Source organism: Euwallacea fornicatus, chromosome 24, assembly GCF_040115645.1.
Source record: "Euwallacea fornicatus isolate EFF26 chromosome 24, ASM4011564v1, whole genome shotgun sequence".
Classification (NCBI taxonomy): domain Eukaryota; kingdom Metazoa; phylum Arthropoda; class Insecta; order Coleoptera; family Curculionidae; genus Euwallacea; species Euwallacea fornicatus.
The window spans coordinates 1896671-1919685 of record NC_089564.1 but is presented as its reverse complement, the minus strand read 5'-3'; the positions used below and the strand labels follow the sequence as shown (position 1 = coordinate 1919685).

General features: G+C 32.6%; 2 protein-coding genes across 8 annotated transcripts; one reads left to right on the top strand and one right to left on the bottom strand.

Annotated features, from left to right (window-relative positions):
- The first annotated feature begins 4 nt into the window (after positions 1 to 4).
- AlaRS-m (alanine--tRNA ligase, mitochondrial) lies at positions 5 to 6833 on the top strand. Of its 3 annotated transcripts, XM_066296011.1 has the most exons (12): positions 257 to 783; positions 1807 to 1980; positions 2037 to 2179; positions 2242 to 2433; positions 2490 to 2634; positions 2685 to 2824; positions 3470 to 3617; positions 4086 to 5149; positions 5411 to 5612; positions 5778 to 5935; positions 6256 to 6466; positions 6517 to 6833. In XM_066296011.1, the coding sequence occupies exons 1-12, from the start codon at positions 553 to 555 to the stop codon at positions 6721 to 6723; spliced, it is 3015 nt and encodes a 1004-aa protein (XP_066152108.1). In that variant the 5' UTR covers positions 257 to 552; the 3' UTR covers positions 6724 to 6833. The 3 variants fall into 3 exon arrangements, with proteins under 3 accessions (XP_066152110.1, XP_066152109.1, XP_066152108.1); XM_066296012.1 differs by lacking the exon at positions 6517 to 6833 and having other exon boundaries at positions 251 to 783; positions 6267 to 6430; XM_066296013.1 differs by lacking the exons at positions 6256 to 6466; positions 6517 to 6833 and having other exon boundaries at positions 5 to 783; positions 5782 to 5923.
- On the bottom strand, positions 6830 to 22792 carry wwk (white walker). 5 transcript variants are annotated; one of them, XM_066296006.1, is made up of 22 exons: positions 22564 to 22792; positions 21953 to 22109; positions 19101 to 19344; positions 18767 to 19008; positions 18483 to 18599; positions 17840 to 17946; positions 17049 to 17234; positions 16369 to 16551; positions 16166 to 16301; positions 16013 to 16068; positions 15719 to 15793; positions 14898 to 15051; positions 13856 to 13971; positions 12834 to 13031; positions 12612 to 12743; positions 12388 to 12554; positions 12056 to 12335; positions 11791 to 11901; positions 11131 to 11163; positions 10623 to 10800; positions 10363 to 10571; positions 6830 to 10306 (listed from the first exon to the last, which is right to left on the bottom strand). In XM_066296006.1, exons 1-22 carry the CDS (start codon positions 22564 to 22566, stop codon positions 10250 to 10252), a joined length of 3141 nt encoding a protein of 1046 aa, XP_066152103.1. In that variant the 5' UTR covers positions 22567 to 22792; the 3' UTR covers positions 6830 to 10249. The 5 variants fall into 5 exon arrangements, with proteins under 5 accessions (XP_066152103.1, XP_066152104.1, XP_066152105.1 ...); XM_066296007.1 differs by having other exon boundaries at positions 16369 to 16521; XM_066296008.1 differs by lacking the exon at positions 11131 to 11163.
- Between the last annotated feature and the right edge of the window lie 223 nt (positions 22793 to 23015).

Sequence of the window (23015 nt, the reverse complement as noted above, 5' to 3'; positions counted from 1 at the left end):
AGTGGCCAATCCGATTCCAAGTGCTCTAGCTAAGTTTAGAACCAGTCACCTAGTTTGAGTGCGGTATGAATGCCTTATCACGATTTATTTCCTCCAGTATAGCTGTTTTTTTCGCTGTGGACAACCGGCACTGTTGATCGCTAAGACAATCAAATGAAAACCATTAAATAAGGCTTTTTTTCCTCAGGTTGTATTCAAGTATATTCGACCCATAAATAATTTCAATAAATTTTTGTAAAAAAAGACTAAGAAGAACCGCGTTTCACGATGCTCGCTTACTGGGTGTCTCAAAAATATTACCCCTCGTGTGAATTTTGAAACTCACACGTCACTGTTTTCACGTCGTGTCTTTGAAATTGGGAAAAAGAAACGTCCCGATTATTATGTCATAAATTGCGCATTGCGATTCAACACCAATTCCCTGGGAAATCAAAAAGTTTGTGATAATACGATTGAGGTTAGATCTGTCTGAGTTGTCTCAATTTTTTGTCAATACGGTAAAATTGACTAAACTCCCTGTGTATTAATAATAATAACATATATTTCATCATAATGGCTTTTCAATTGTATCCAAAATTCTTGTATACCTCCAGAAAAATGCCATGTTGTATATGGGTTCGTAAAATCAGTAAATACATCCACAAAGATATTTCAGCCCAGACAATCAGACGACACTTTTTCGATTATTTTATTAAATCGCACGACCACACGTTCGTTAGGTCCAGTCCTGTGGTTCCATACTGTGATCCAACTGTCCCATTTGTTAATGCTGGAATGAATCAAGTATGTAAACATAACTGACATACACTTGTTCCAGACTTCCTTACTTATTACATACTTTAGCTATTATTTGACTATTACATTGCCATAAGACTGTAATAATCTATCTAATTATAAGGGAAGATGCAACAAGCCATGGTTCTTACCTTACAACATCAATGAGTTGAGAGAGATAATTTTTTAATTTTTTTTTTAAGACAATATTATTAATTAAAGACACTATGAATATCTGGGTAATCTGCTCAAAACCAGATATCGGAGGAATAAGACAGGATCCTAGATGTTTCTGGATAGTATTTATTTGGCAAGGTGTTTGGCAATTATAACTATAAAAAAAAACCATGTGATACAGATTTAAAAGACTATTTGCCTTGGTTATGTAATATGAATTAATGGATGTTTGATTTAAGACAGCTTTGCTGCTCCTTGATGTTGATTGAATTTTGTCCATTTCGTACAAAGATTTTAACTAATATTTACATGACATAAGACACATATATTGTTTTTGTATCATTAATTACAAAATGATCTTATAATTTACTGACTATTTTTACTCAAGCTCCTATTTTAAATTATTAAATACCACTTTACATTGACAATAATTTTGGGGTAAATTCTATTGTAAATGGCCCAGTATGAAACCCTGTGGTATTTCACACTTAATTCTTTTTCCACCCATTGAAAGAAGAAATTCCTAATCATTCAGATTTGACATAATAGTGCTGAAATCAAAGAGCCATTTACTTTCATTTGGATCAATTCATTCACAATTTAGGAAAGTTTTGAAAAGAAAGATAGAGAAATGTTTTCTACCATAATTTTTGAAGATTTCAAGTTCTAAAGGGAACTTATTAGCATCCCCCCCCCCCCCCCCCCTTCACTTCTTTGATTTCCTTTTTTCAGTTCTGCCTTTGATTATAAACAAATTTCTATTTGGTATAGTTTAAGTATGCCGAAAATTTAAGAAAACTGATTACCTGTCCCTTAAATCACCATTGTAGCAATGGCATCTTATTTTGATTGCAGTTTAAAGGAATATTTTTGGGTACCCAAACACCGCACTTTACAAGAGTAGCCAACAGTCAAAAGTGCATTAGAGTCGGTGGTAAACACAACGATTTAAATGTGGTAGGAAAGGATGGGTATCATCACACGTTTTTTGAAATGATGGGAAACTGGTCATTTGGGGATTATTTTAAAGTAACTTATTCTTCATGATTTGGTATCCTTCTGATTTGTGAAACACATTTTTGTAGGAAGAAGCATGCAGAATGGCATGGGAGTTATTAACACAAATTTACAAAATACCTCCTTCAAAGTTATATATTACTTATTTCAGTGGAGATAAGTTAGGTCTAGATAGCGACATAGAAACGAAAGATATTTGGAGAAGGATAGGGTAAATAAATCAATATCACCAGCAGTAATTCTATTGTCACAATAAATAATTATTTCCAATAGGGTATCGGAGGATAGAATATTGCCTTTCAGTGTAAAAGAAAATTTCTGGGAAATGGGAGTGACAGGGCCTTGTGGACCTTGCACTGAAATACATTTTGATCATAGTGGAAGCATTAATAGGTCTGAGTTTGTAAATAAGAACCTCCATGATCTAACTGAAATTTGGAATTTAGTTTTTATACAATATAATAGGTAATTATTTTTACATTTTATTGTAAGCAGAAATTAAAAAGATTTTCTAATTACAGACTCCCAGATGGTTCACTGAGCCCCCTTCCTAAAAAACATGTTGACACAGGATTGGGTTTGGAAAGATTGTGTTGTGCTTTACAAGGAAAACAATGTACATATGACACGGACCTCTTAGATTATCTTATAATTGCTATACAAAAGGTATTCTTATGTTATTTATATTTTGATTTTATATCTATGATTTTCTATAGAATTGCAGTAGTATTCAGAAGTATTCAGCAAAATTTGGAGAGCAAGACAGGAATGGTATTAATACATCATATAGAATATTGGCGGATCATACGAGAATGATTACGGCGTGCTTAGCAGATGGGGTAATTCCTGAACAGAAGTGAGTACAATTAAATATTATGAATTTTTGGTTGTACTCATGCTTGTTCTATGAATGTGGTATCAAAAGAGACTTGTCATAACCCAGACAATTTTGGAGCAAACACTGTGTTACATAATATGTTAAATGTGTAAAATTTTAAACAATTTTGTACTGATTTTATACTGGGTCTTGAATTCATTCACTGTTATTTGATTTCCTAGATGTAACGCGAAAACTTAATGCCGAATTTTTTTTTGAACTAATAAATACGAAAAATTCGAAATGGTTCATATAATAGCTAACAAAGTTTCACATTATTGGGAACGCTTTTCACGATCAATAAATAGTGCTGTGTTTACTCGACTGGTGATTTCGGATCAAAATGCGTCATAATCATAAAATTATAAGTAATAATATACAAAATCACATTATCTTTAATTTTAATGTAATAGATATTTACAAAATGTTTTTGTGTTTATAAGTAATAAACGAACTTAGCTATTTTATGTTTTTGTATAAAATCTTAGTAGCTAAGTCTGATTGATCATGAATTTGAAGGGATTTGAAGTCTAAAAAACTAAATGATGGCAACGATCTCGCTTGTATTACTCGTCATATAGTGACAAGAATTAATGCATATATAAATCTTTGTTATTGTTTCAGTCAGAAACTCCGAAGAATATTAAGAAAATGTTTTATATTGTGCGAGAATGTCTTCGGCAAAGAACGTGGCCTAGTGAAAGAACTAACAAACTACGTTGTAGAAAACTTAGGAGACGTTTATCCCGAAATGGAAAAAAATATAAGCCAGGTATTATATCGAATTGAGGATTACTTTATCCCTATTTCTCGTTAAACTATTTGGAACAAGAGAGATAAGAAAACGAAACATATTATCTCCTATCCACTTATTAAATGAATCTCAGTACCTTTGGATACATAAATTTGAATTTATTAAGTTAGCATATCTTGTTGAAGTGTCCAAGACGAAGATATGTAGATAGAAGGTACATAAAGATTTCTTGAATAGAATATACGTCTGATAGCAACTAAATAAATATTTTAAAAAATATATCCTATGTTTGGTTAAACTTTATTTTTATAACAGCAACTACTACCAATTAAGCTAAAAAATTAGACAATTATTTTAGTATTATTTATGTGATCTTTTTAATGTTTCATATACAGGCAACAATCCTGTACAGAACAGTGATAAAACTCTAGCATATTATTTATTAATTTGAACGAGCCAATTAATTTATCATTGTTCTTGTTATAGATTCATCAAATCATCGATTACGAAGAAGATGTGTACTCTGCGATAAGGACTGAAGCAAAAAAGGATTGGCGGAAATTTTCAGTAAAAAAAGAACTGCCAAACATCGACAATTTCGAATTAACTCCTAGTTTTATAAAAGCATTTAAAGAATTATATACAGCAAAACCGAGCGAAATTGATGAACAGTGGGCTCATAAGCTTTATGACAGACATGGGTTTGATGCAGAAGGAATAGAGCAGCTTTCTAAAGCCTTGAACATAAAATTCAACCCTGAAACTTTTGAAAAGAAAATGGCGGAAGTGAAGTTAAAATCCAAGACAAGTAGGCAAATAACTATAGATAAATTAATCACAGCACTGGTTGAGACCGATCTGAAAAAAACTGATGATTCGCAGAAATATTCATATACGAAAACCAACAATTCTGAATATAAATTTCCTGAAACACAATGTCGAATCGTTCAAATTGTAGACAAAGACCAGTTTGTATCCGAATTGAAAAACAGGAAATCTTGTGGATTGATATTAGATAGAACAAACTTATATTGTGAAGCAGGAGGTCAAGAATCAGACAAAGGGAAAATATTATTTGACAATAACGCAATTTTTCACGTGGAATCTTTATCGAGCGTCAACGACCTTATAATTCACAGAGGGTACCTAGAAGGTAACTCTATCAAAGTCGGCTCGGAAGGCAAAATAATTATTGATAAAAACCATAGGCTAAGCAACATGCGTAATCACACTTCTGCTCATCTAATGAACGCTGCCATTAAAAAAATCAAATTGGTTACATGTCAAAATTCAAGTAAAGTAACACACAAATACGTGAAGTTAGACGTATCCGTTTTCGATGCTAAATTAGACTTGGAGGATGTGATTAAGATTGAGCAAATTATTAGTAATATTATTAAAGATAAAGTGGATGTTAAAGTTAATGTGACAGATAGCCAAGGATTGTACAGTTATGAAGATGTTACTCTGATACCGGGCGAGGTTTATCCTGATAATGAAATTAGAATTGTTGAAATTAACGATGGAGAAGTGAGGAATTTTGTTTCAAGGTAAGCTCTATATGTATATACAGCATGAGAACGCGAGATTAAGTTTATAGGTTTTAGTAAGAAAAGAGACTTTAACCGTAAATGTTCCTTCTATTGATTACAAAAAATTCTATTGAATTTTTCAAAAAAAGTTCTGAATTATTTGTAAACATATCCCATTTCGAAATAGTTACAAAAATTGTTAAAATCAACCAAATCCTCAAAAAAACTACCTCTTTTAAGTAAAAATATATTTCTGCGATTTTATTATTCTAATTGTAGAGAGCCTTGTTGCGGCACACACGTTCAAAATACAGGAGACCTCGAAGATTTTTGCATAATACACTTAAAATCGTTAGGAAGAAGTACGTCTTCAATTCATGGGGTTACTGGAGAACGGGCTAAACTTGCGAGAGAAAACGCGAAGGACTTGTTTGCAGATGTTGCGAAGTTCAAGGATTCAATAAAAGAACATTTCGATACGGTGAGTACAAAAAGTGACAGCTGTAACAACACTAAAAATAAGAGAAAAGATATATGAAATGTCTTTCTGGGTTTAAATAAGGTCAGTTGCAGTTATATCGATTAATTACAATAGTTATATTTCCAATTCTATCTTGTACGATAGTGAAAAAAATATATTTTCCAGTTAGAAATGCTAGACATAGGTGTAATGTCCTTTAAGGAAAGATTCAAATTTGAGGTAACTGACGATGCAATATTGCCCTACGTGTTTAAAACTCAGATATTAAACGAACTGAACGCGTTTAGTAAGAAGATTAAAGACCAAAGCAATGAAGATCTCAGGTAAGTCAAAATGAAACCTTTCTTTTGACGTTCAAATTACAGCATCTCTTTAATATATTGCTTGTTCAGTTCGAAAAATCGATAGTTTATTTTATTTGGATAAAAATGTTTCTCGGTGTGGAAGACATGGTTTGGGATATAAAATTTCCAATCAGAATAAGCATTTCAAGTTCATTAAAAGTATCTACGGATAATTGAATATGAGCCGCTTTATATAAATTGCGCGCAGAGACAGGTCTAAGTTAGTTCAGAATTTTCCCATTAAATTAGTATAGCAATATTTTATTATTATGTTTACACAAGATAACATGGTTCTTTAGGAATTTTGTAGACTTGGAAATGCACGACGCCATGAAAAATAAAATTCAAGTGACCAAGTCCAACAAAAAATACATGATTCACTATTTAAAGAGTTCTGTGATGTTTGAATCAGTGCCCTTACAAAGAGCAACGTCCGTATGCCCTAACATACCTGTGATTGTCATAGCATATTCCGATGGCATGGTGAAAGCAAGATGTTGTGTGCCTAAAGTAATTAAAAATAATTGAGGTAAATGTATTCATTGTCGATTGGTTTTCAGGACGTACAAACTGAAAGTTTTGATGCCAAAAAGTGGTTAAACGAAACTGTAGCCTTAGTTTTCAAAGCCGAAACTACCTCGCAAAAGTTACAAAATGGTGTTTTAGTGTGTAATATGATAGCCAAGAGGATACACGTACAAGAGTGGCAACATTTGCTTGCAGAAAGCGTAAGAAATGCCACAAATTATATCGAAGAGGAGCTTTAAAAGTTTTAAGTCTGATTGTTAGAATAATTATTTTTTAATTATTAATTTTTTGATATAGTAGCCATCCAAATATATCTTATTATTTCAAATAATAAATATTGTTGAATTTAGATGGAGCGATTTATTTTCGAATCTTCAAAAGTTTTCTTTAAATATTTTTTATTTATAAATACAATATTAACAAGCTTAACATTTATGCGACGTATCTCACAAGTAGCCACAAGTTTAACAACAGAGATTATATACTACTTAACAACTGATATAAAATAAATAATTAAGATTCCATGATTCCGGTAATTTTCACCCACTTAGAAAAGTTTAATTGACAAGTTTAAAATTTTATTAGTGAACACAATCTCGATCATGGAAGTTTTATGGGAAATGCTTTACCCAAATGCTGATTATATTACGCTTTCTTACTCTCTACGGTTACATACGAATTTTGTAAATAACATTTGAATGGATGAAAATTTCTTAAGGATTTTAAAAATTTTCAAAAGTGACCTACCAAAATATAATTTTGCAGTCTTATAGGTAGGTACTATTTTTTAGAATTTTAAACGCCAAAAATAAAAAACACCTTTTGCCATTAATTTTAAATGCTCACCAAAGTTTCCACATTGTCATAACTTTATTCACACCTATTATTAATTCACAAACCGCAGCTCTAACATGTTTTTTAGAATTGATTTCCTTGGCATATTTAGCAGATGTACAGAAATTTGGCATCTAAAATTTAACATTTTGGATAAGAGAATAATAATATTACAAACTACTTAAGGACTACAATGGATTGCAACGACATAGTTTCATGGACGATCAGCATCATGGCAAATTAACTTTGAGTGGCATAGCGGTGTTATGGGTGTTCGCTATATTATATTTTTTAAAGCACTATGCGAAGCCTTATATTAGTATTTATTAACTCTCTTATAAAGAGTCATGCGTTGTTTAGATAGGTAATTTTAAGCCTATTGACAATAGCTAAGAGCTATTGTAAAATCCCAAAAAATATGTAACCGGGAATAATGAACTAATAAATTGCAAATTCCCGATTTATAAATAATAAAATACTTGAACCCTTAGTTATGCCTTTTTTATTATTCATAGTATTAATAGCATACTTTTTGCTACTTAATACTACTAGACTCTGGTCTAGAACATTGCTTTTTTGCCTCTACAAAATTCTAATTCTTAAAACTAACGAGACACTAAAATATATCCGTTGGTTATAAAAATAATTAAAAACGATCTTATGCAAGTAACAACATTCCTTTATTATCTAATTATTTGTATATTGCCTTTAAAACTTCTCGTGCAGGTGTTTTTGTGAGTTCTATATATAATTTACGCACACACCCAATGAATATACGATTTCGTGTTTGACAAAGAATGTGAAATGTTCGACTGAGGATATGAAATAAAACGCTTAACAAAACTGCATTTATTATTGCCCAAACGAATATATTAGAGGGCGAACAAATCAGTGACGCAAATTGCAAAGGCAGTTATGAATTTTTAACATTTACGCCCTTCCCAGCACGTACTTAAATCACCTACCGCCTAATTTCAAGATTAATTGGAGATATCTGACATCTCGATTCAAACGCAGCATTTCACAATTCTGAAAGGACACCTGTATGAATCTATAAACTAGTCATTTCTGGGTTTTCCCCTGGCTACTTCCCTATAACTTTGTTTTAAAATTTATAATTAATGAAACATTATGGAGCTTTATACTTTAAAGCTCTAAAACAATCAGCGACGTAGCTTGTATTTCAAATCATAACTTTAAAAATTCAAGTTTTTGACGAAGAAATGATTACATGTAAAACAAATATTGATAAGAGCTGCGGTTACAGGACTCTTGTGGGTCAATACGGTTGGTTTAGTTACACTACTTATTAAAATATATCCTCTGTCGGCCATTGTAAGATTTCCTATTTCACTTCTTTCTATAAATATTCTAATATTTACGTAATAGAAAGTAGAGAAAAATGTATAACATTTGTTAGAGCACCAATACCCTTATATCAGATTTCATTATCAACTTTTAAAACACTTTCCTCATAAATTGACTTAAATTTTCTGCTAGTTGTTCTGCAAGCTTTAAACTCTTTAGAAAGTATGAGAAACTGTGTTAAACGGGTGGATCTGTCTACTATATAATAATTGTGTAAACAATGAATTACACCCAATTACCCTACGCCAAATTGCATTCCAGAATAAAGCTAAATTGTTAATATTACACGTTAATGATATTATAATTAATATAAGTTATAATATACCGGGAGCATTCACAGGAATTGATTTAACCATACAAGATTTATCGGGTTTTAATATAACATTCAAGAGAACAATTTTTACCTCATGGACTATTAAGACAATTGGGAATAATCAAACCAAGAAGGTCGCAGAAATATTGGTAAGTTCAGTGCGCTCCAGTTGAATTACTAAAATGGAATCTTAGTTTTCATTAAAAAAAAAACAGCAGCGAACTAATGGCAAGTCTGTATTTGTCAGTTAAATTTTTTTTTATATCGGTTAAAGCTTACGGAGCCTCGATAATTTGGCTCTTAATATACGAACTCCCAAACTTAAAAAAAAATTATATGTGCCTAGTTTTCGAGATATCCAATATCAGGCAAGACCTTCCATATTGGAATATGGATGAGTGATTTCTTCACAATGATTAAATAAAAATTGTTCGAATTTCGGACGCAACGAATGATTTACAAGCGATCTCTTCAATTTTATTTGCAGTAAAACTGCATATATTGTGAAGGCATTTCAAACAAGATTATTTAACAAATGACTTAGTGATTTTGAATGTTAAAGGATGGGTTTTACATGCACATTTAGAAAGAGCGGAAACTTTCCTTTTCAATTAGGTATCACATATATTCTATTAAAGAATTAAACGTGTGTCTTCTTAGCTGTAAAATCTTATATCCGTTTTTACTAAAAAGCATAACAAAATCCGTTTAATAAATAGGAAATATCGTATCCCACATGTAGTTTAAAAATTGTGGAGCACACCAGGCAGCCGTGTGTAGGAGCCCTTAATGGTAAGTCTTCTCCAACTATATCGCAAGGGTGGGGCGTGCGAAGATTAAGCTTAATAAATGGGCGGCGTATTTAAGGGTGGAACGGCAAGAAAATAACATGTTAATATTAAGCCTGAGAATTACTTGCAATTTTGATTAACATGCTCTACTTAAGATTCTTGATAATATAGAGATTTGGGGACGTTGGACGGTACATGGGCGAAATACAATTGTTGACGTTCTTGGTTATAAGTATCGTTCAAAGAAAAAGGTGTTACTAGTTAAACTTTAACGTGAATTTCTGCCATGGGTTCTCGTTTTTTTTTTTTTAATATTTATAATTCCTGTAACATTAAGTCACTAGACATTTGTACCTTAAAAGCAATATTTAACAAATTTAATTGCTAAACCTAGCCTATACAGTATTATGTCAACAACTCTCTATTCCAACAAAAGGCGCAATGACTATGTGAAACGATTTATTGATTATTGGGCTTCGACTGAACGTTCTTCCGAACGTCTTCTAATTGGATAAGCTAAAACCCGTAAACAATAAAATTACACACAAAATAACTGCTGAGATACAACTCACCATTTCAATAGGAATACAGGACAATTCGCCCCCACCACACTGAGGTGGCGGCAGAGGGGTAGAAGGTGTCGGTGGTGCTTTCGTAGCCTTCTCTTGTGCCTCTCTCGCCCTTCGTTCTTTCAATTTTAAAGAAAAAATCGCAACTGAGCGGGCTCGTTTCATTAAGCTTTGTTTGACTCGGGTTTTCTTTGCTGCTAACTCTTCGGCAGCTAGCATTTCAGATATTCAGTGTAAAATAAAGAGTTTTAAAAACAATTTACCCTTGGCAGCTTCATCCGCTTCCTGACTGGAAATACTCCTGGCGCTATCGCTTAAAGAAGGATCGATGGGGATGATCGGTGCCCTGATTCGGGGGCCGGAGTGTTCAGGTGGAGACCTGGGCCTCGGAGGCCACAAGGGGCTAGTTCTATGGAGCTCTGTATCCGAACTAGAAGCTTCCTTCAAGGATGAATTGGATTACAAATAATGATTTGTTGAAATACTAAACAACAATCATCGAATTGTTTTGAGAAAGAAGTACCTACCCAATTTGTTTACTGCTCGTACATAGTCAACACACAAGAGGAGTTTCAACCAATAACAGTTAGTGTAAGTAGTAACGTGAAAGATGAATATGGCTTCGGAAATATTAAAAGCGACATCACTGAACTACCACAGCACATACATAAATAACGAAAGATTAGCGATAGACAGGTTAAAAGCGTGTTGGCGGCATTTATATACAGAAAAGACGTACATTGGAAAGATGTCTGAAAAATATATCACTACCTTATACGGAACGTCCTTGATTCTATTTAGGATCTGATTCGGAGGCACAAATGGATAAAAAATTATTATCTACATATGAAGGTATTTGAAAACGGGGGTAATTCGGATGCTCATAGAACACGCTCTATTAGGGACTTATGTCATTTATTGGCAACGGTGCAGATACGGTGACAGTAAAAACCTTTAAGTTTGGTAAAAATGTTGAGCCAATATTCACCATTTCGGCTTCAGTCGGGTTCTGTGCAGTAGTAGTTGATTTTAAACAGTAAATTTTGGTTTAAACCGAAAAATCTGTTTAGAGTTTCGAATTAGCAAAATTAACCCTAAGATAATTTGTTACCAACATATTTTATTGTGTTGCCGTATGGCTTTATACTTAATTACTATTAATTAATACTAAAATAGTAGAAATTAATATAACAGAAATTAGTAGCTGAGTATAAAAACCCTTTTCATGTCGAATACGTCAAGGTGCACCATTTTTGAAATTATAAAGTCCTCAATAGAACAATACCCCATATTCTAAACATTATAAATTCTTAAAATCACACCAACTAGTTGATAGAATTTTAAAATAACAAAAAATATGCGAGGTTATGTACTGGCTGCAAAATCATCACAACGTTCTTTATCAGAATACCAATAAAGAAACTAAGATACCTTTGGAGATATGCAATCCGTGCTTCTATGTATGTCAGTTTCTTCTTTCAATTTTTTTGCCCATTCTACTCCCCCACCAGGCCCTATGGTTAAATGGTGGCTACCTTCAACCTGGAAAACAAAAGTTAAAAAAGTTCAGACAGTTTCAAAGCATTTTTAATTCATTTAACATCATAAAACATTCTAAAGTAATATTTCTAATCAAATTTATTCAACATTAAATTTATTTTTAAAACGAAGTTATCGAAACAAAAACTTTACCCACCACCACATTTTCAGGAGTCCATTCTTTCGATTTTCTCGGCTTGAACGGTGGAATTTGCTGAATACTATCCGGAGTTATCCCTAATCCTATCCGATGTGCTGAAGTTATGGAACTATGAGACGTACTTGGTGTAGTCGGTGTAGGAACGGGAGACACATGAGAAGATCTGCTCTTCACCTGCTCAATTAACTCGGACTTATTAATTACAGCCTCATGCTTTTCTTCGGGTTTCTTTATATGGGATGTATGTGCGAGACTGTGACTTGGCGACACCGAAAACCTTATTAGGTGTATGATTAGCACTACAAGAGACTGCAGCTTAAACAACAAACCTTCCAATGGTTTTTGCTTGTATTTCTTCAGGAGAAGGAGTTGCCGTGTTTATTGTGCGATTTGCATTTCTTCTAGCCCATTCTATTTTCGCCATCTCGCTAGCTAACCAACCAGGAATATCTGGTATTGCACATGTTATTATAAAGCGAATAACCAGCATGATATGCTACAAAACCGCATTCATTTATTCTGGAAAACATCAGGGGTTTATATGAGTGTTTACCTCAAGAGCTACAATTAACAAAATTGTTTGTGTGGCTGTCATATCTGGAAACATTCTATGAACCTGTCCCGATAACCCGATAAGAGCACAGTTTACCAACACGGCCATGATACTCATGTATTCCATACAATTCTGCAAATTCAGATCATGAAATTTTTCAATTTGAATATATATACAGAAATTAATCTGTTATTAGATCAATATGTATTGTTGATTTCATACCTGCCACGTTCCAATGTTAGGAACTCTTTGCCCAAACGGTCGCTGACACACGTATGCTAATCTGAATGCATCACTCCGTATTTCTACTAAATTGTTTAACATTGCACATAAAGCAGCGGGGGGGAAAGCAGAGGAGAACAGTATTACATAGCCTAATTGTATAGTCATTTCCAAGTAGTCCGCAAATGTGCCATCGTACTGAAATGAATAAAGCATGTTTACCTATTAAGGTTGCTATTAAATCGCATATGATGAATATGGAATCATTTTTGCAAATTGGTGGTGGAAATTAGCTAAAATGACAGGGAGCTTTTTTTAATAAGACAATATATTTTTACATGACATGAAAAGATCTGTGTTTACTAATTTCAATAATACACGCTATGACATAAGGTTACTACTTAGGGTACATAATCTTCAGACCATGGAAAGTAAAGAACTATTAAAATTTTCTTAAGGTAAACTGTTTTATAATATATAAAGTTAAATTTAATGATATAAATATTGATGATGTTTACTTTAATTAGTTAAAATCAGCGTAATCTTGTTTATAGTGCACGACAGCTTGGATTTGAAATTATAAATATTTGAATCATAACTCATAACAATATACTCCTTGGTAATATGAAAAAAGTTTACTATAAAGCAAAAATATCTTAAAAGTGTAATCTATTTTTCCTGAAGATTAAATCGTCTAAGTAGTGGCCTTGCATATTTAACGAATGAAAACATTTGGTAACATAAAGCGGCTTGTAAGATACATTAATAGTTCTGTTCGACAACCCTTGCATTACTACTGCTGAAAACTATTTGGAACGACCCAATGTTCAAACTTAAATATCCGATAAACGAATAAAAGTAAATATACAGAAATTTTATTTGATCAATGTGCATATACATTTAGTTACGTATGTAATAAAACAGACAAATTGAAAAATTTTAATGAAAGTTTGTGTCACATTTTTAACCTCATTTTAAGTCGCGCTAACCTTAACTAAATAGTTTAAACCATCATGACTCACCTTGTATAATGAGCTCTCTAATTCCGCCTGACTCATGCTCCTTTTTTCGGACAGTTGAATCTCACGTCCATCCTCCTCTTTCGGTGTTTCTGATTGCTTATCTGAATCCTCAGCAGCTATAATAAAAATAGAATACGATATAAATATCATGTACAAAAAAATTATTGAAAACGAGGAGAAATAGCAATTTAAAACGCTGTAAATAGAAAATTAGCCTGAAAATAACGCAGTGAAACATGTCATACTTTTTAATTTAATAGTTAGTTGATAATGTAAATAGATAACTCACAGTGAAAAATTTAAGTAAAAAAGTAGAATCTGAAAGCGAAACTGCCTAAAATAAGCAAATACAACTCAACGTACTCTATTTTGAAAATTAAAAACCTGTTCAATACAAGATCATGTTGACTAAATTGCTTTAAAAGGCCCCGTGTGAATGTTTTGCTAAAAAAAAAACATATCCAACCAATATAATATTTATTGATCGAATTTCACTTAACCAGACATATACTCATTTTAATTTAAGGAATCCAGGGAATAAACAAAAAAAAATGTTTTACTCACTCATCATTGTTATCTATTTAACCAACGCCTTATAAAGAGGGGTCTATTGAAAGTACCTGCATAATTCTTTAAAATATATAGATTAGATAAGTAAATTAGTGATGATAAATAGTAATTTGTAACTATAATACATATTAAACTTGAATATTACTTCCTTTTCTTTGTGAGTAAGTGTGCCATTACTTTTAGAACTTTAGAATCCTGGAAAGTGGAATATTTCATGAGAAAAACTTTCAAAGAGCTCTCCAATTTGGCAAGATGTGCAAGCGTAAAGTATATATACTTGGTAAGTTTTAAATTAAATTCGAAAAGTTAATAAAAATCCGTCAATACAATTGTTTATTGTTTTCAAAACAAACGCAGTGCTGTATATTACCTAACATTACAATTTTGTTCATTGTCCGGTACCAGTAATCGGAGAAAAAAAGCGCAAATTATTGCATAAGATGCTGTACTGCTACTATAAAAATAAACTTACCTTCGCCCGGCGGCGGTTTTGTGCACAAAGGACTCAATGCGCCCCAAAGTTCAAAACTCATTTTGGCCAAACGAAGATGTTCCAACACATATGGGAGAACTGACTCCTTTAGGTTCCCTATCACTTGTCTTGAAATCAGCAGAGCTGCCAATTGCTGCAAATATAAACATAAACATTATATAGGTATACCGAAAATTTATACTGAAAAATACCTATAAAACCCTTGTTTTTGCAATTCGCAAGACCGCCTTAATTAACAAAATGCATAATTCAACCTTCGACATTTCTATGCAATCGTTCATATTCTTTAGTAAGTCTATTTACGTCTTGAAATGTTTTCATGATAATTACAATTCAATTGGACGTCTGCATCAATAAGAGACGAGAAGCACGAAAAACTATCAAATGAAGATTAAAAATATCTCTTTAAAAACTACCTAGTATATTTGAACCGGAATAATGTTTTTTCCATTGCACCAACCTTAGGTTAAGTTAATCTCTAAACCATAACTTGTTTTTACTTGTCACAATTTAAAAATTATACTGTCATACCTTAGATCGTGTTCAATCTCATAGCTGAAAAAGTAAAACACTTTCACAACTTAGAGATAAGTTTTGTATTCACCCTTTTGAATTCATGGTGAAACCGCACCTTTTTATCTGATTTTAATGTAACAAAATCTTCCCAAAAATAGTCTTTTGTTTTTTTGTTCAGTAGTTTAGATAACAGTTTGAAAAATAAATATATTGTAAAATGGGGTAAAATGTTGAAAGCTTAAGGTGGATAGAGGTTCAAAATTCAAAAAACGAAAGTAACTTACCTCTTTAAGCCTTGCCTGGTCTTGCAGATAGAAAGCGATGTAAAATAAAGACAGGAACGAGTTGACAAATTGAAACTGAAATAGCAGTAAGAAACTTTTGTAAATATGTCGGAAACAGATTTATATTACAAAGTAAAAGCAATGAAACTTGTTTGCTCTTTCTAAGACATAACTACTTGCATTATGTCAAAATTACGTTCGAAAATGGTTAATAGATTCTCGCAGAAACGTCTTAGAACAAATGCCACATAAAAAAACAAAAATAATTTGTATGTAAAAGCTCAAAATACCAACCAACGCAACCTTTCCGATAAGATGATTTTCGTATTTAGTCTCTAGACGATAATTCTCTGAGCAGCAATAGAGAAAACAATACGTTGTAATTTGTATAGGTACAACAACAAATTAATGTTAATTAAAATTACAATATCAATTAATTCCACTCACCTTTATCATTCAGCCATACAGCGATTTTGAAATAGGCCTCATCCATGAGTGATATCACAACGGCCAACATGATTTTGGGAATATATCCTAACCAAAGAGGCAAACCTCGGTTGGTTAAAAAGGCATCCCACCAGTCCTATAATTAAAACTTATCGTGTCAGACGCAAATTGTCACTAACAGTAAGAACTCGGTTTATTTTTACCTGGATTTGTAACGAAATAATCATGGCGACAAAGACAGTAAACAAAGACACTGCTATCACAGGAACAGAGACGCAGTAGCGATAAATGTGTCTTTTCCATACGGGGTGATGAGGCTCGAGCCTTCCTGTGACGGGGCTAGGCCTCAACGGTCCCTGGGAACAAACAATAACATGTCGCGGTAGCTGTACGACGACATGTTAAAAACACTACGTGAAATTGCTAATGCTTGAAGCTGAAATTATATAAAATATGCAGTGTCTTTCAAAAGTGTGGGAATGATCACAATTCAGAAACGGTTTCAGAAAAAATCGATACGCAGATAATGGGTGCTAGACTCTTTAATGAAACTATATATGCATATATAATATATTGTTTCATAATACTTCGGGTTTTATTGTAAATTATTTCACTTCGCCATAATTTCTCAAACATGTGCCCTTGACAAATAAACTTTAAACGGTTTCCCAAAAACTTTTGAGATACTCTATATTATAAAAAGAAGCTAAATTAAAATTTCAACTAATTGCCTAAAATGCTCGGCCTAATAGACAAAGAGGTGAAATAATCTTATGATAAAAAAAAACTTCTAAAACGGTTTCTTGACTAAATACAAATATAAGTATTGGTAAAAGTAAAACAGGAAGGTAGATAAACTATAAAAAGCTTACTATCAACTCACTCTAAACAAAGGTCTAGGTTCAGCTAGCAAATCATCTCTCTGATCTAAAGTACCCCATCTGAAGGCTAACTCGGCTGAATACCTTTTCCACGCTTGGAGATATGTGGTTACCCAAACGACGTTAAAAATAGAAAATAATACGTAGCCTACGTCTTGGATTGTTTGATGTTTGCTCGTGCACGTTAACTAAAAATCGTTGGTATTGTAGAGAAGACGTGTTGGATCATTTGCAGAAACGATCAGTACATTCACACAATGGGGAATTAACAAAAAATATCAAAGTTAAATATTTACATGAAGTCGATTTAATTTCAAACGAACCGATTTTTAATTTTTTTTCTGTTAATAGAAATCTTAATTATTCTGTAAAGACGCATACAGACATTCATCAAAGCACGGTATTGCAATACCGTCTTACAGCATGTTCTCACTGCGCGTCTATATTTATTATATAAGAATTTGTATTAGTTTACGTGCAACAGAACATCGCCGCGAGTTATATAAGCAGACTATACCAGCGTTCTATAAAAAAATTCATTGTTATACGTACGGTGAAGATAAAAGTTGAAGAAATGCGCGCAAATTTTGTTATGTCGATAACTGTTGATAAAATCAATGTTAGATGTTTCTCTCCACACAAGTGTACTCAATGAAAAATAAATATTGAAAATTGGCGATACGATGTTTTGTTGCATGCTGTATACACTTTTAAAAACTATTAATTTGGTTGAATTTGCAAGATTGGAAAGTAGTGTAGTGTAGTCCTTAATCTTCATATTAAAAATACTTACCCAAAATAAAAACCCCACTACGGCTGGAATACTCAAAGCAGTAGTATAATGCCCTAACCAGGCAAAGTACATGCCAATTTTGACCCCAAAATATTCAGTTATTTCATCTAAATGCAAAATATCAAAGTTAGTTACAAATTTCTAGTTTCTGCTTAGAATCGTTCTCATTCACAGAAAAAGTTGCTCAACTAAACGCCAAACTATCAATGTACAGTTAACTTTAACACCAAGCGAGTTTCCACAGTAACCCAGAGTCTGACCAATATTCATTATCTATTCCACCATTTCTATCAAAATTATCAACAAATTATTAATATATTTACTACGTTGGAATGCTACGGAGAGATGAGTCAAGTCAAGAAATGTCAATAAAACAAGTTTCATTACAATCGAACTCACAGTTTTCGCTGCATATCAGTTCTTTAATGGACATGTTTTCACTTTTTTAGGGATATTTCTGAAAAAACGTTCAAGATGTACTCCACTCTTAATGAGCATTAAAACGTGACACTTTTTCGTAATTAAACCAGCTTTACATCTGTAACTTTTTCTTCGACTCTAACTCTTTCTTGATATTTTAATTAATTTATATACAGGATTATAGGCTATTTTTATTTGAAAGTTTAATATAATCTGAGCTTACCCAAAGGTTGTTTTGCACAGATGTCCTGAACCCATATTTGCTGTAATCTCTCTAAGCTCCCAGACTCATGAATTGGAAAGACTTGGGATATTACGCCAGCAATTAAACATTTTGGAACTTGAATGTAAAAATAATTAATAAATAATATAAGCATTAATAATAAACCATAACAATTAGTACGAAGGGTTGAACATCGTATATATAGTAAAAGAAACAACAAGCTCACATAATTTATCCAAGTAATTAATACATACATATATTTTATAAATATATGCATCACATACCTATTGGTTGCCCTTCCAATAATCTCAAATTTGAAATGGCGCCTATATCTTCCTTTTTCGCTCTGACACCTTCCAATAGTCGAAGAACCAGCCATTGTCTTTCCTCAGTTGTAAAGAAATTAGCTTCATTTTCGGAACCTTCATAAGTATCATAGTGGTGTACAAAAAACTCTTTCAACCCACCACCTTTTGACTCTTTTAGGGATTTTGATAAGTGATACTCTTCAGCAGCTCTGCAAAGCCTGACATACAAAATACAGTTTGATATTTTATTTATCCCCAGTTATTTTCTAAATGTAAAATATTATGTGGAGTTACTGTCTCTTTCACTTACACTTGAGGTGAAGCTGTAACATAAAATGCACTGGTGTGTGTAGAGGCATGATGACGCACATGTATAGATAACCCTGATGATTGTTTTAATTTTGGAAGAAGCCACAGCAAAAACTGGTCGTCGGTATTTGGTGGAAAACACATAACAACATCACAGTTTGGGGTTGATACTCGTTTGAGCCACAATCGTTTTGGCGCCAAAAAATGGCCAGCACAAGGGATCTTTTTCTTTAGTAACTCAGAGGCTACAAATTGCATAAAAAAATTAGAGGCCTATGAATTGAAATCAAACGTGACTTCGAAGTTTCAATCTAAGGGAATGTACAGGCTTATATTTTGAGAACTAAGAAATTTAAATAGGCAACTTGAAGTTTTTTTAAGTTTCTAGATATACATGCAAAATAAAATCAAGTGATCAGAAACTCTAGGAATTCTAAAAATTTCATTTCTTTAATGAAACGCACTGTATAGTACTACTAGTATTATCGCGTAAAAAAACTAGGAAAAAAACCCTTTCACTCATATTAAAAAAATTTAGATCTATTATTTTATACTGCTATTCGTGCTTTTTGCCCACAACGATAATCCGTATATAAATGTTTATTTACCTAACAAATGCAAAAATGGATCTTTTCTACAAGTGCATGAATGCCAATTTAATTGCATTCTGTAACTTTAGCTAAATATTAAAACACAATGAAATTTTTACACGCACCGTAGGATAACAGGTTTTACTACAAGCATGTTAATATAAAATACCCACAAAAGTTCTGACACTGGCTCATGCCACTTAAATTTACATGTGATAAAATTTTTTACAGCACACCTGCAGTAAAACGCTACTTTCAGTTCGCACGTGGGTGCGATAAAACCACTTTACTATACCTTTATGGTGTGTAAGCAAATGTTATTTGAAGTTGCAAATCAAATATCGCACGCATGCAACCTGTTTAATAAATGCTGAACTTTTGGAGAAGTTGTGTAAGTGTCATTTTGACCAATTAGAATATTGGTTCTTCCAGAAGAAACTAAGTCTGAATATGGATAAAACTTAATGAATTTACTTTAAATGTTATTAGAACGCACACTGAAGGAACGGGATACATATATTAATAAGCGATTCTACGGGTGTCTTGAACTTGCAGTTGGATCGAAGTTTATTATAAAATTTATACACCAAGAATTTGGATGATAAGTTGTCATCTGTGTGTGACGTCCTGAAGATATTGGGTAGGTATTGTGACTTAGACGCACTTTAAGGTCACTTATTACGGAATCACATACTTCTTGTCGAAACTCGCAGTTTGATTCTGGGAAAAAGTACTAACACTAACTAAAAACTTGTTTTACATAACCAAATTGAATCACATTCTTAAACCAATTGAGAAAATGTGTTTAAGGCAAATTTCTTTCTGGCTTTTCCAGGAATCTCAATTTTCAAGCATGTATATACCATGTAATATTATTTTAAAAAATACTTGCATCTTATCTCAGTTAAAGCCTTTCAAAGCTGACTTCATAAAAAATCATTGAATAAATTTATAAAAATGTCTGGATTCGTGATTCTAGATTTGAATGGCAACAACATAAGCTACCCCACATCCATTACAACTAAATTGCAGTAAACATTAGATATTTGTAACACCTCATAAACACATACACACACCTACATGCAAGAGGACCTTTATTAACTTGAACAGTTGTGTAAAATAAAGTTAAGGCTGGGGTATGTATATAAGGGAACTCATGTATGGCATCTGATATATTTTGATTTTGTCGTTTTGTGTACATATTCCAATAAGTGACTCTTTCACACTTTCTTAAAAACTCTAAATTTTAGAGATTTCAATTTTAGCTGAGCCAACAATTGGAGGTACATTTGAAGAATAGAAGGTTGTAACACTACCATTAGTTTGCAACGGATATTTTTAATTGGAAACTTCCAAATATCTAACCATTATCACTGGTAGATACATAGCGTCGCCCAGACTACATGTACAAGTTGTTCTGAACAAGAAGTTGGATCAAAAATCTGAATACAGCATCTTCATAGAGGATAAAAAGTGACAATGAGATTGTGAAATTTATTTTAACATTTCTTTTGGAATAAAATCAGAAAATAGTGAAAATAGAATTTAAAAGATCCAGTTTTTCTCAAATAACTTTAGATTCACTGAATATTTTTCAAATTTGAAAACATGATTTTACAGAACACAGAAAGGTGGAGCTTTTCTCTAATTTTACCACTTCCCTATCTCTTATATTATTGTGGTTGATGAGATCCCTGTACAATGCACTCTTATCCAGAATAGCCTGTATACATGGATCATTACATCCAGTGTATATGCAAAATAGAGCTTATGCTTGACAACTACATCATTTTGAACAAATACAACTCAGTGTCTATTGTGTATCAAAAGCAGTAACTGAATGGAATAGAAACACCACACTTTAATTACTTTATAATTACCGACTACTTTCTGTTGTTAAGAGAAACTTGAGGTGAAACCATAAAATTTTCATTATGTATAATGGGGGTATAATAATAGGTATATATATATATAAGAGCTTTCGTTGACATTATCCTTAAATAAAGGAACCGTAACAAAGGGAAATCATTACAAAAAAAATTTATGTAGACATTGAAATAAAGGAGGCAAATTTTGGATATATTCTTCTGTTATCAACTGTCAGTTTGATGTTTGATGATAAAGAATAAATAACTTAATCAACGCCCGTTTTAAGTTTTCAGTTTACTGCTTACTGCCAAGTCTTTTGATCATCACCATTATTATGAAAGCCATATTCCTATTATAATATGCCTATTGTAAAGCCCCGTCCTTGTCTTCTTACCTTGTTCCAATGTTTGTTTGGCACATTTCACAAGTTTTCTTCGACGTATTGCAGATTGATCAATAGATTCTGAATTTTCCTGTTTTACGTCCGACATCGTCTCCATAACAATCGAACTTATTGTGGCTGGGTGGCGAATAATTAGAAATTCGAGATGCTAATCAAAAAATCATTATAGTGCCTGGAACTTGATAACACTTCGCTTGAGAAATCACTTTGATTTTTCATACCCCAATTTTTTTTTTCTTACAGAAATTTTCCGGCGTTTCTGTTTATTGACTTTATATGTCATAAACAGCTGAGTTAACTTCCAAACGTGTTTTCGGAATCTGGATCAGACTGATCCTTATCAGCTGAGTTTCAACTTATCGGATTGGCTAGCTGTCATCCAGGATAAATCCGATTGGTTGAAAATTAGTTGCTAGGAATCAACCCGATCCAGATTATTGTTTGTGAAAAAGCCTTACTTCGTAGCGTTGTGTTCAAAAACCAGCTCCAAGTGTTTGGAGATACAACTTTGTATTCAAGTTTTTTTTTAACGAAATAATATCTGCTAAATTAATTAATTCGATTGTTTCAATTGGACGTTGTAAATAAATTTAATTACAAACCATACAAAATTTACATCCCCTGCTCAGTGATTCCGAGAATTGTTAGGCTCGAAAACTGTAAAGAGATAGACAGTCAAGCGTTAATTCAAATGAAGTTCTGTTTTTCTAGATCCACATATGTAGGTGCCAATAACAAGAATAATATAATCAAAGTAAAATTCATGTTTAAATGTGTTTCAATCGTGCCCTGAACTGGACAACCTGTTACAAATGTACACAGTAGAACTATACTTTGTTTCTCGAAGATGAAATATTCATGTAAACAAATGCATGCCACATTCACGTGATCCGCTCACGACGAGAGTATTGAACAGGACCGTAGCCACACCACTGTTATACTGAAAAAGGTTTTGAAACAAGCTCTTTTATTAAATTATATTTATGAACAACTGCTAATACGAAATCCTAGTGCACTAAAAGGACATTATCAGCTAAATTACTATCCACCTTGT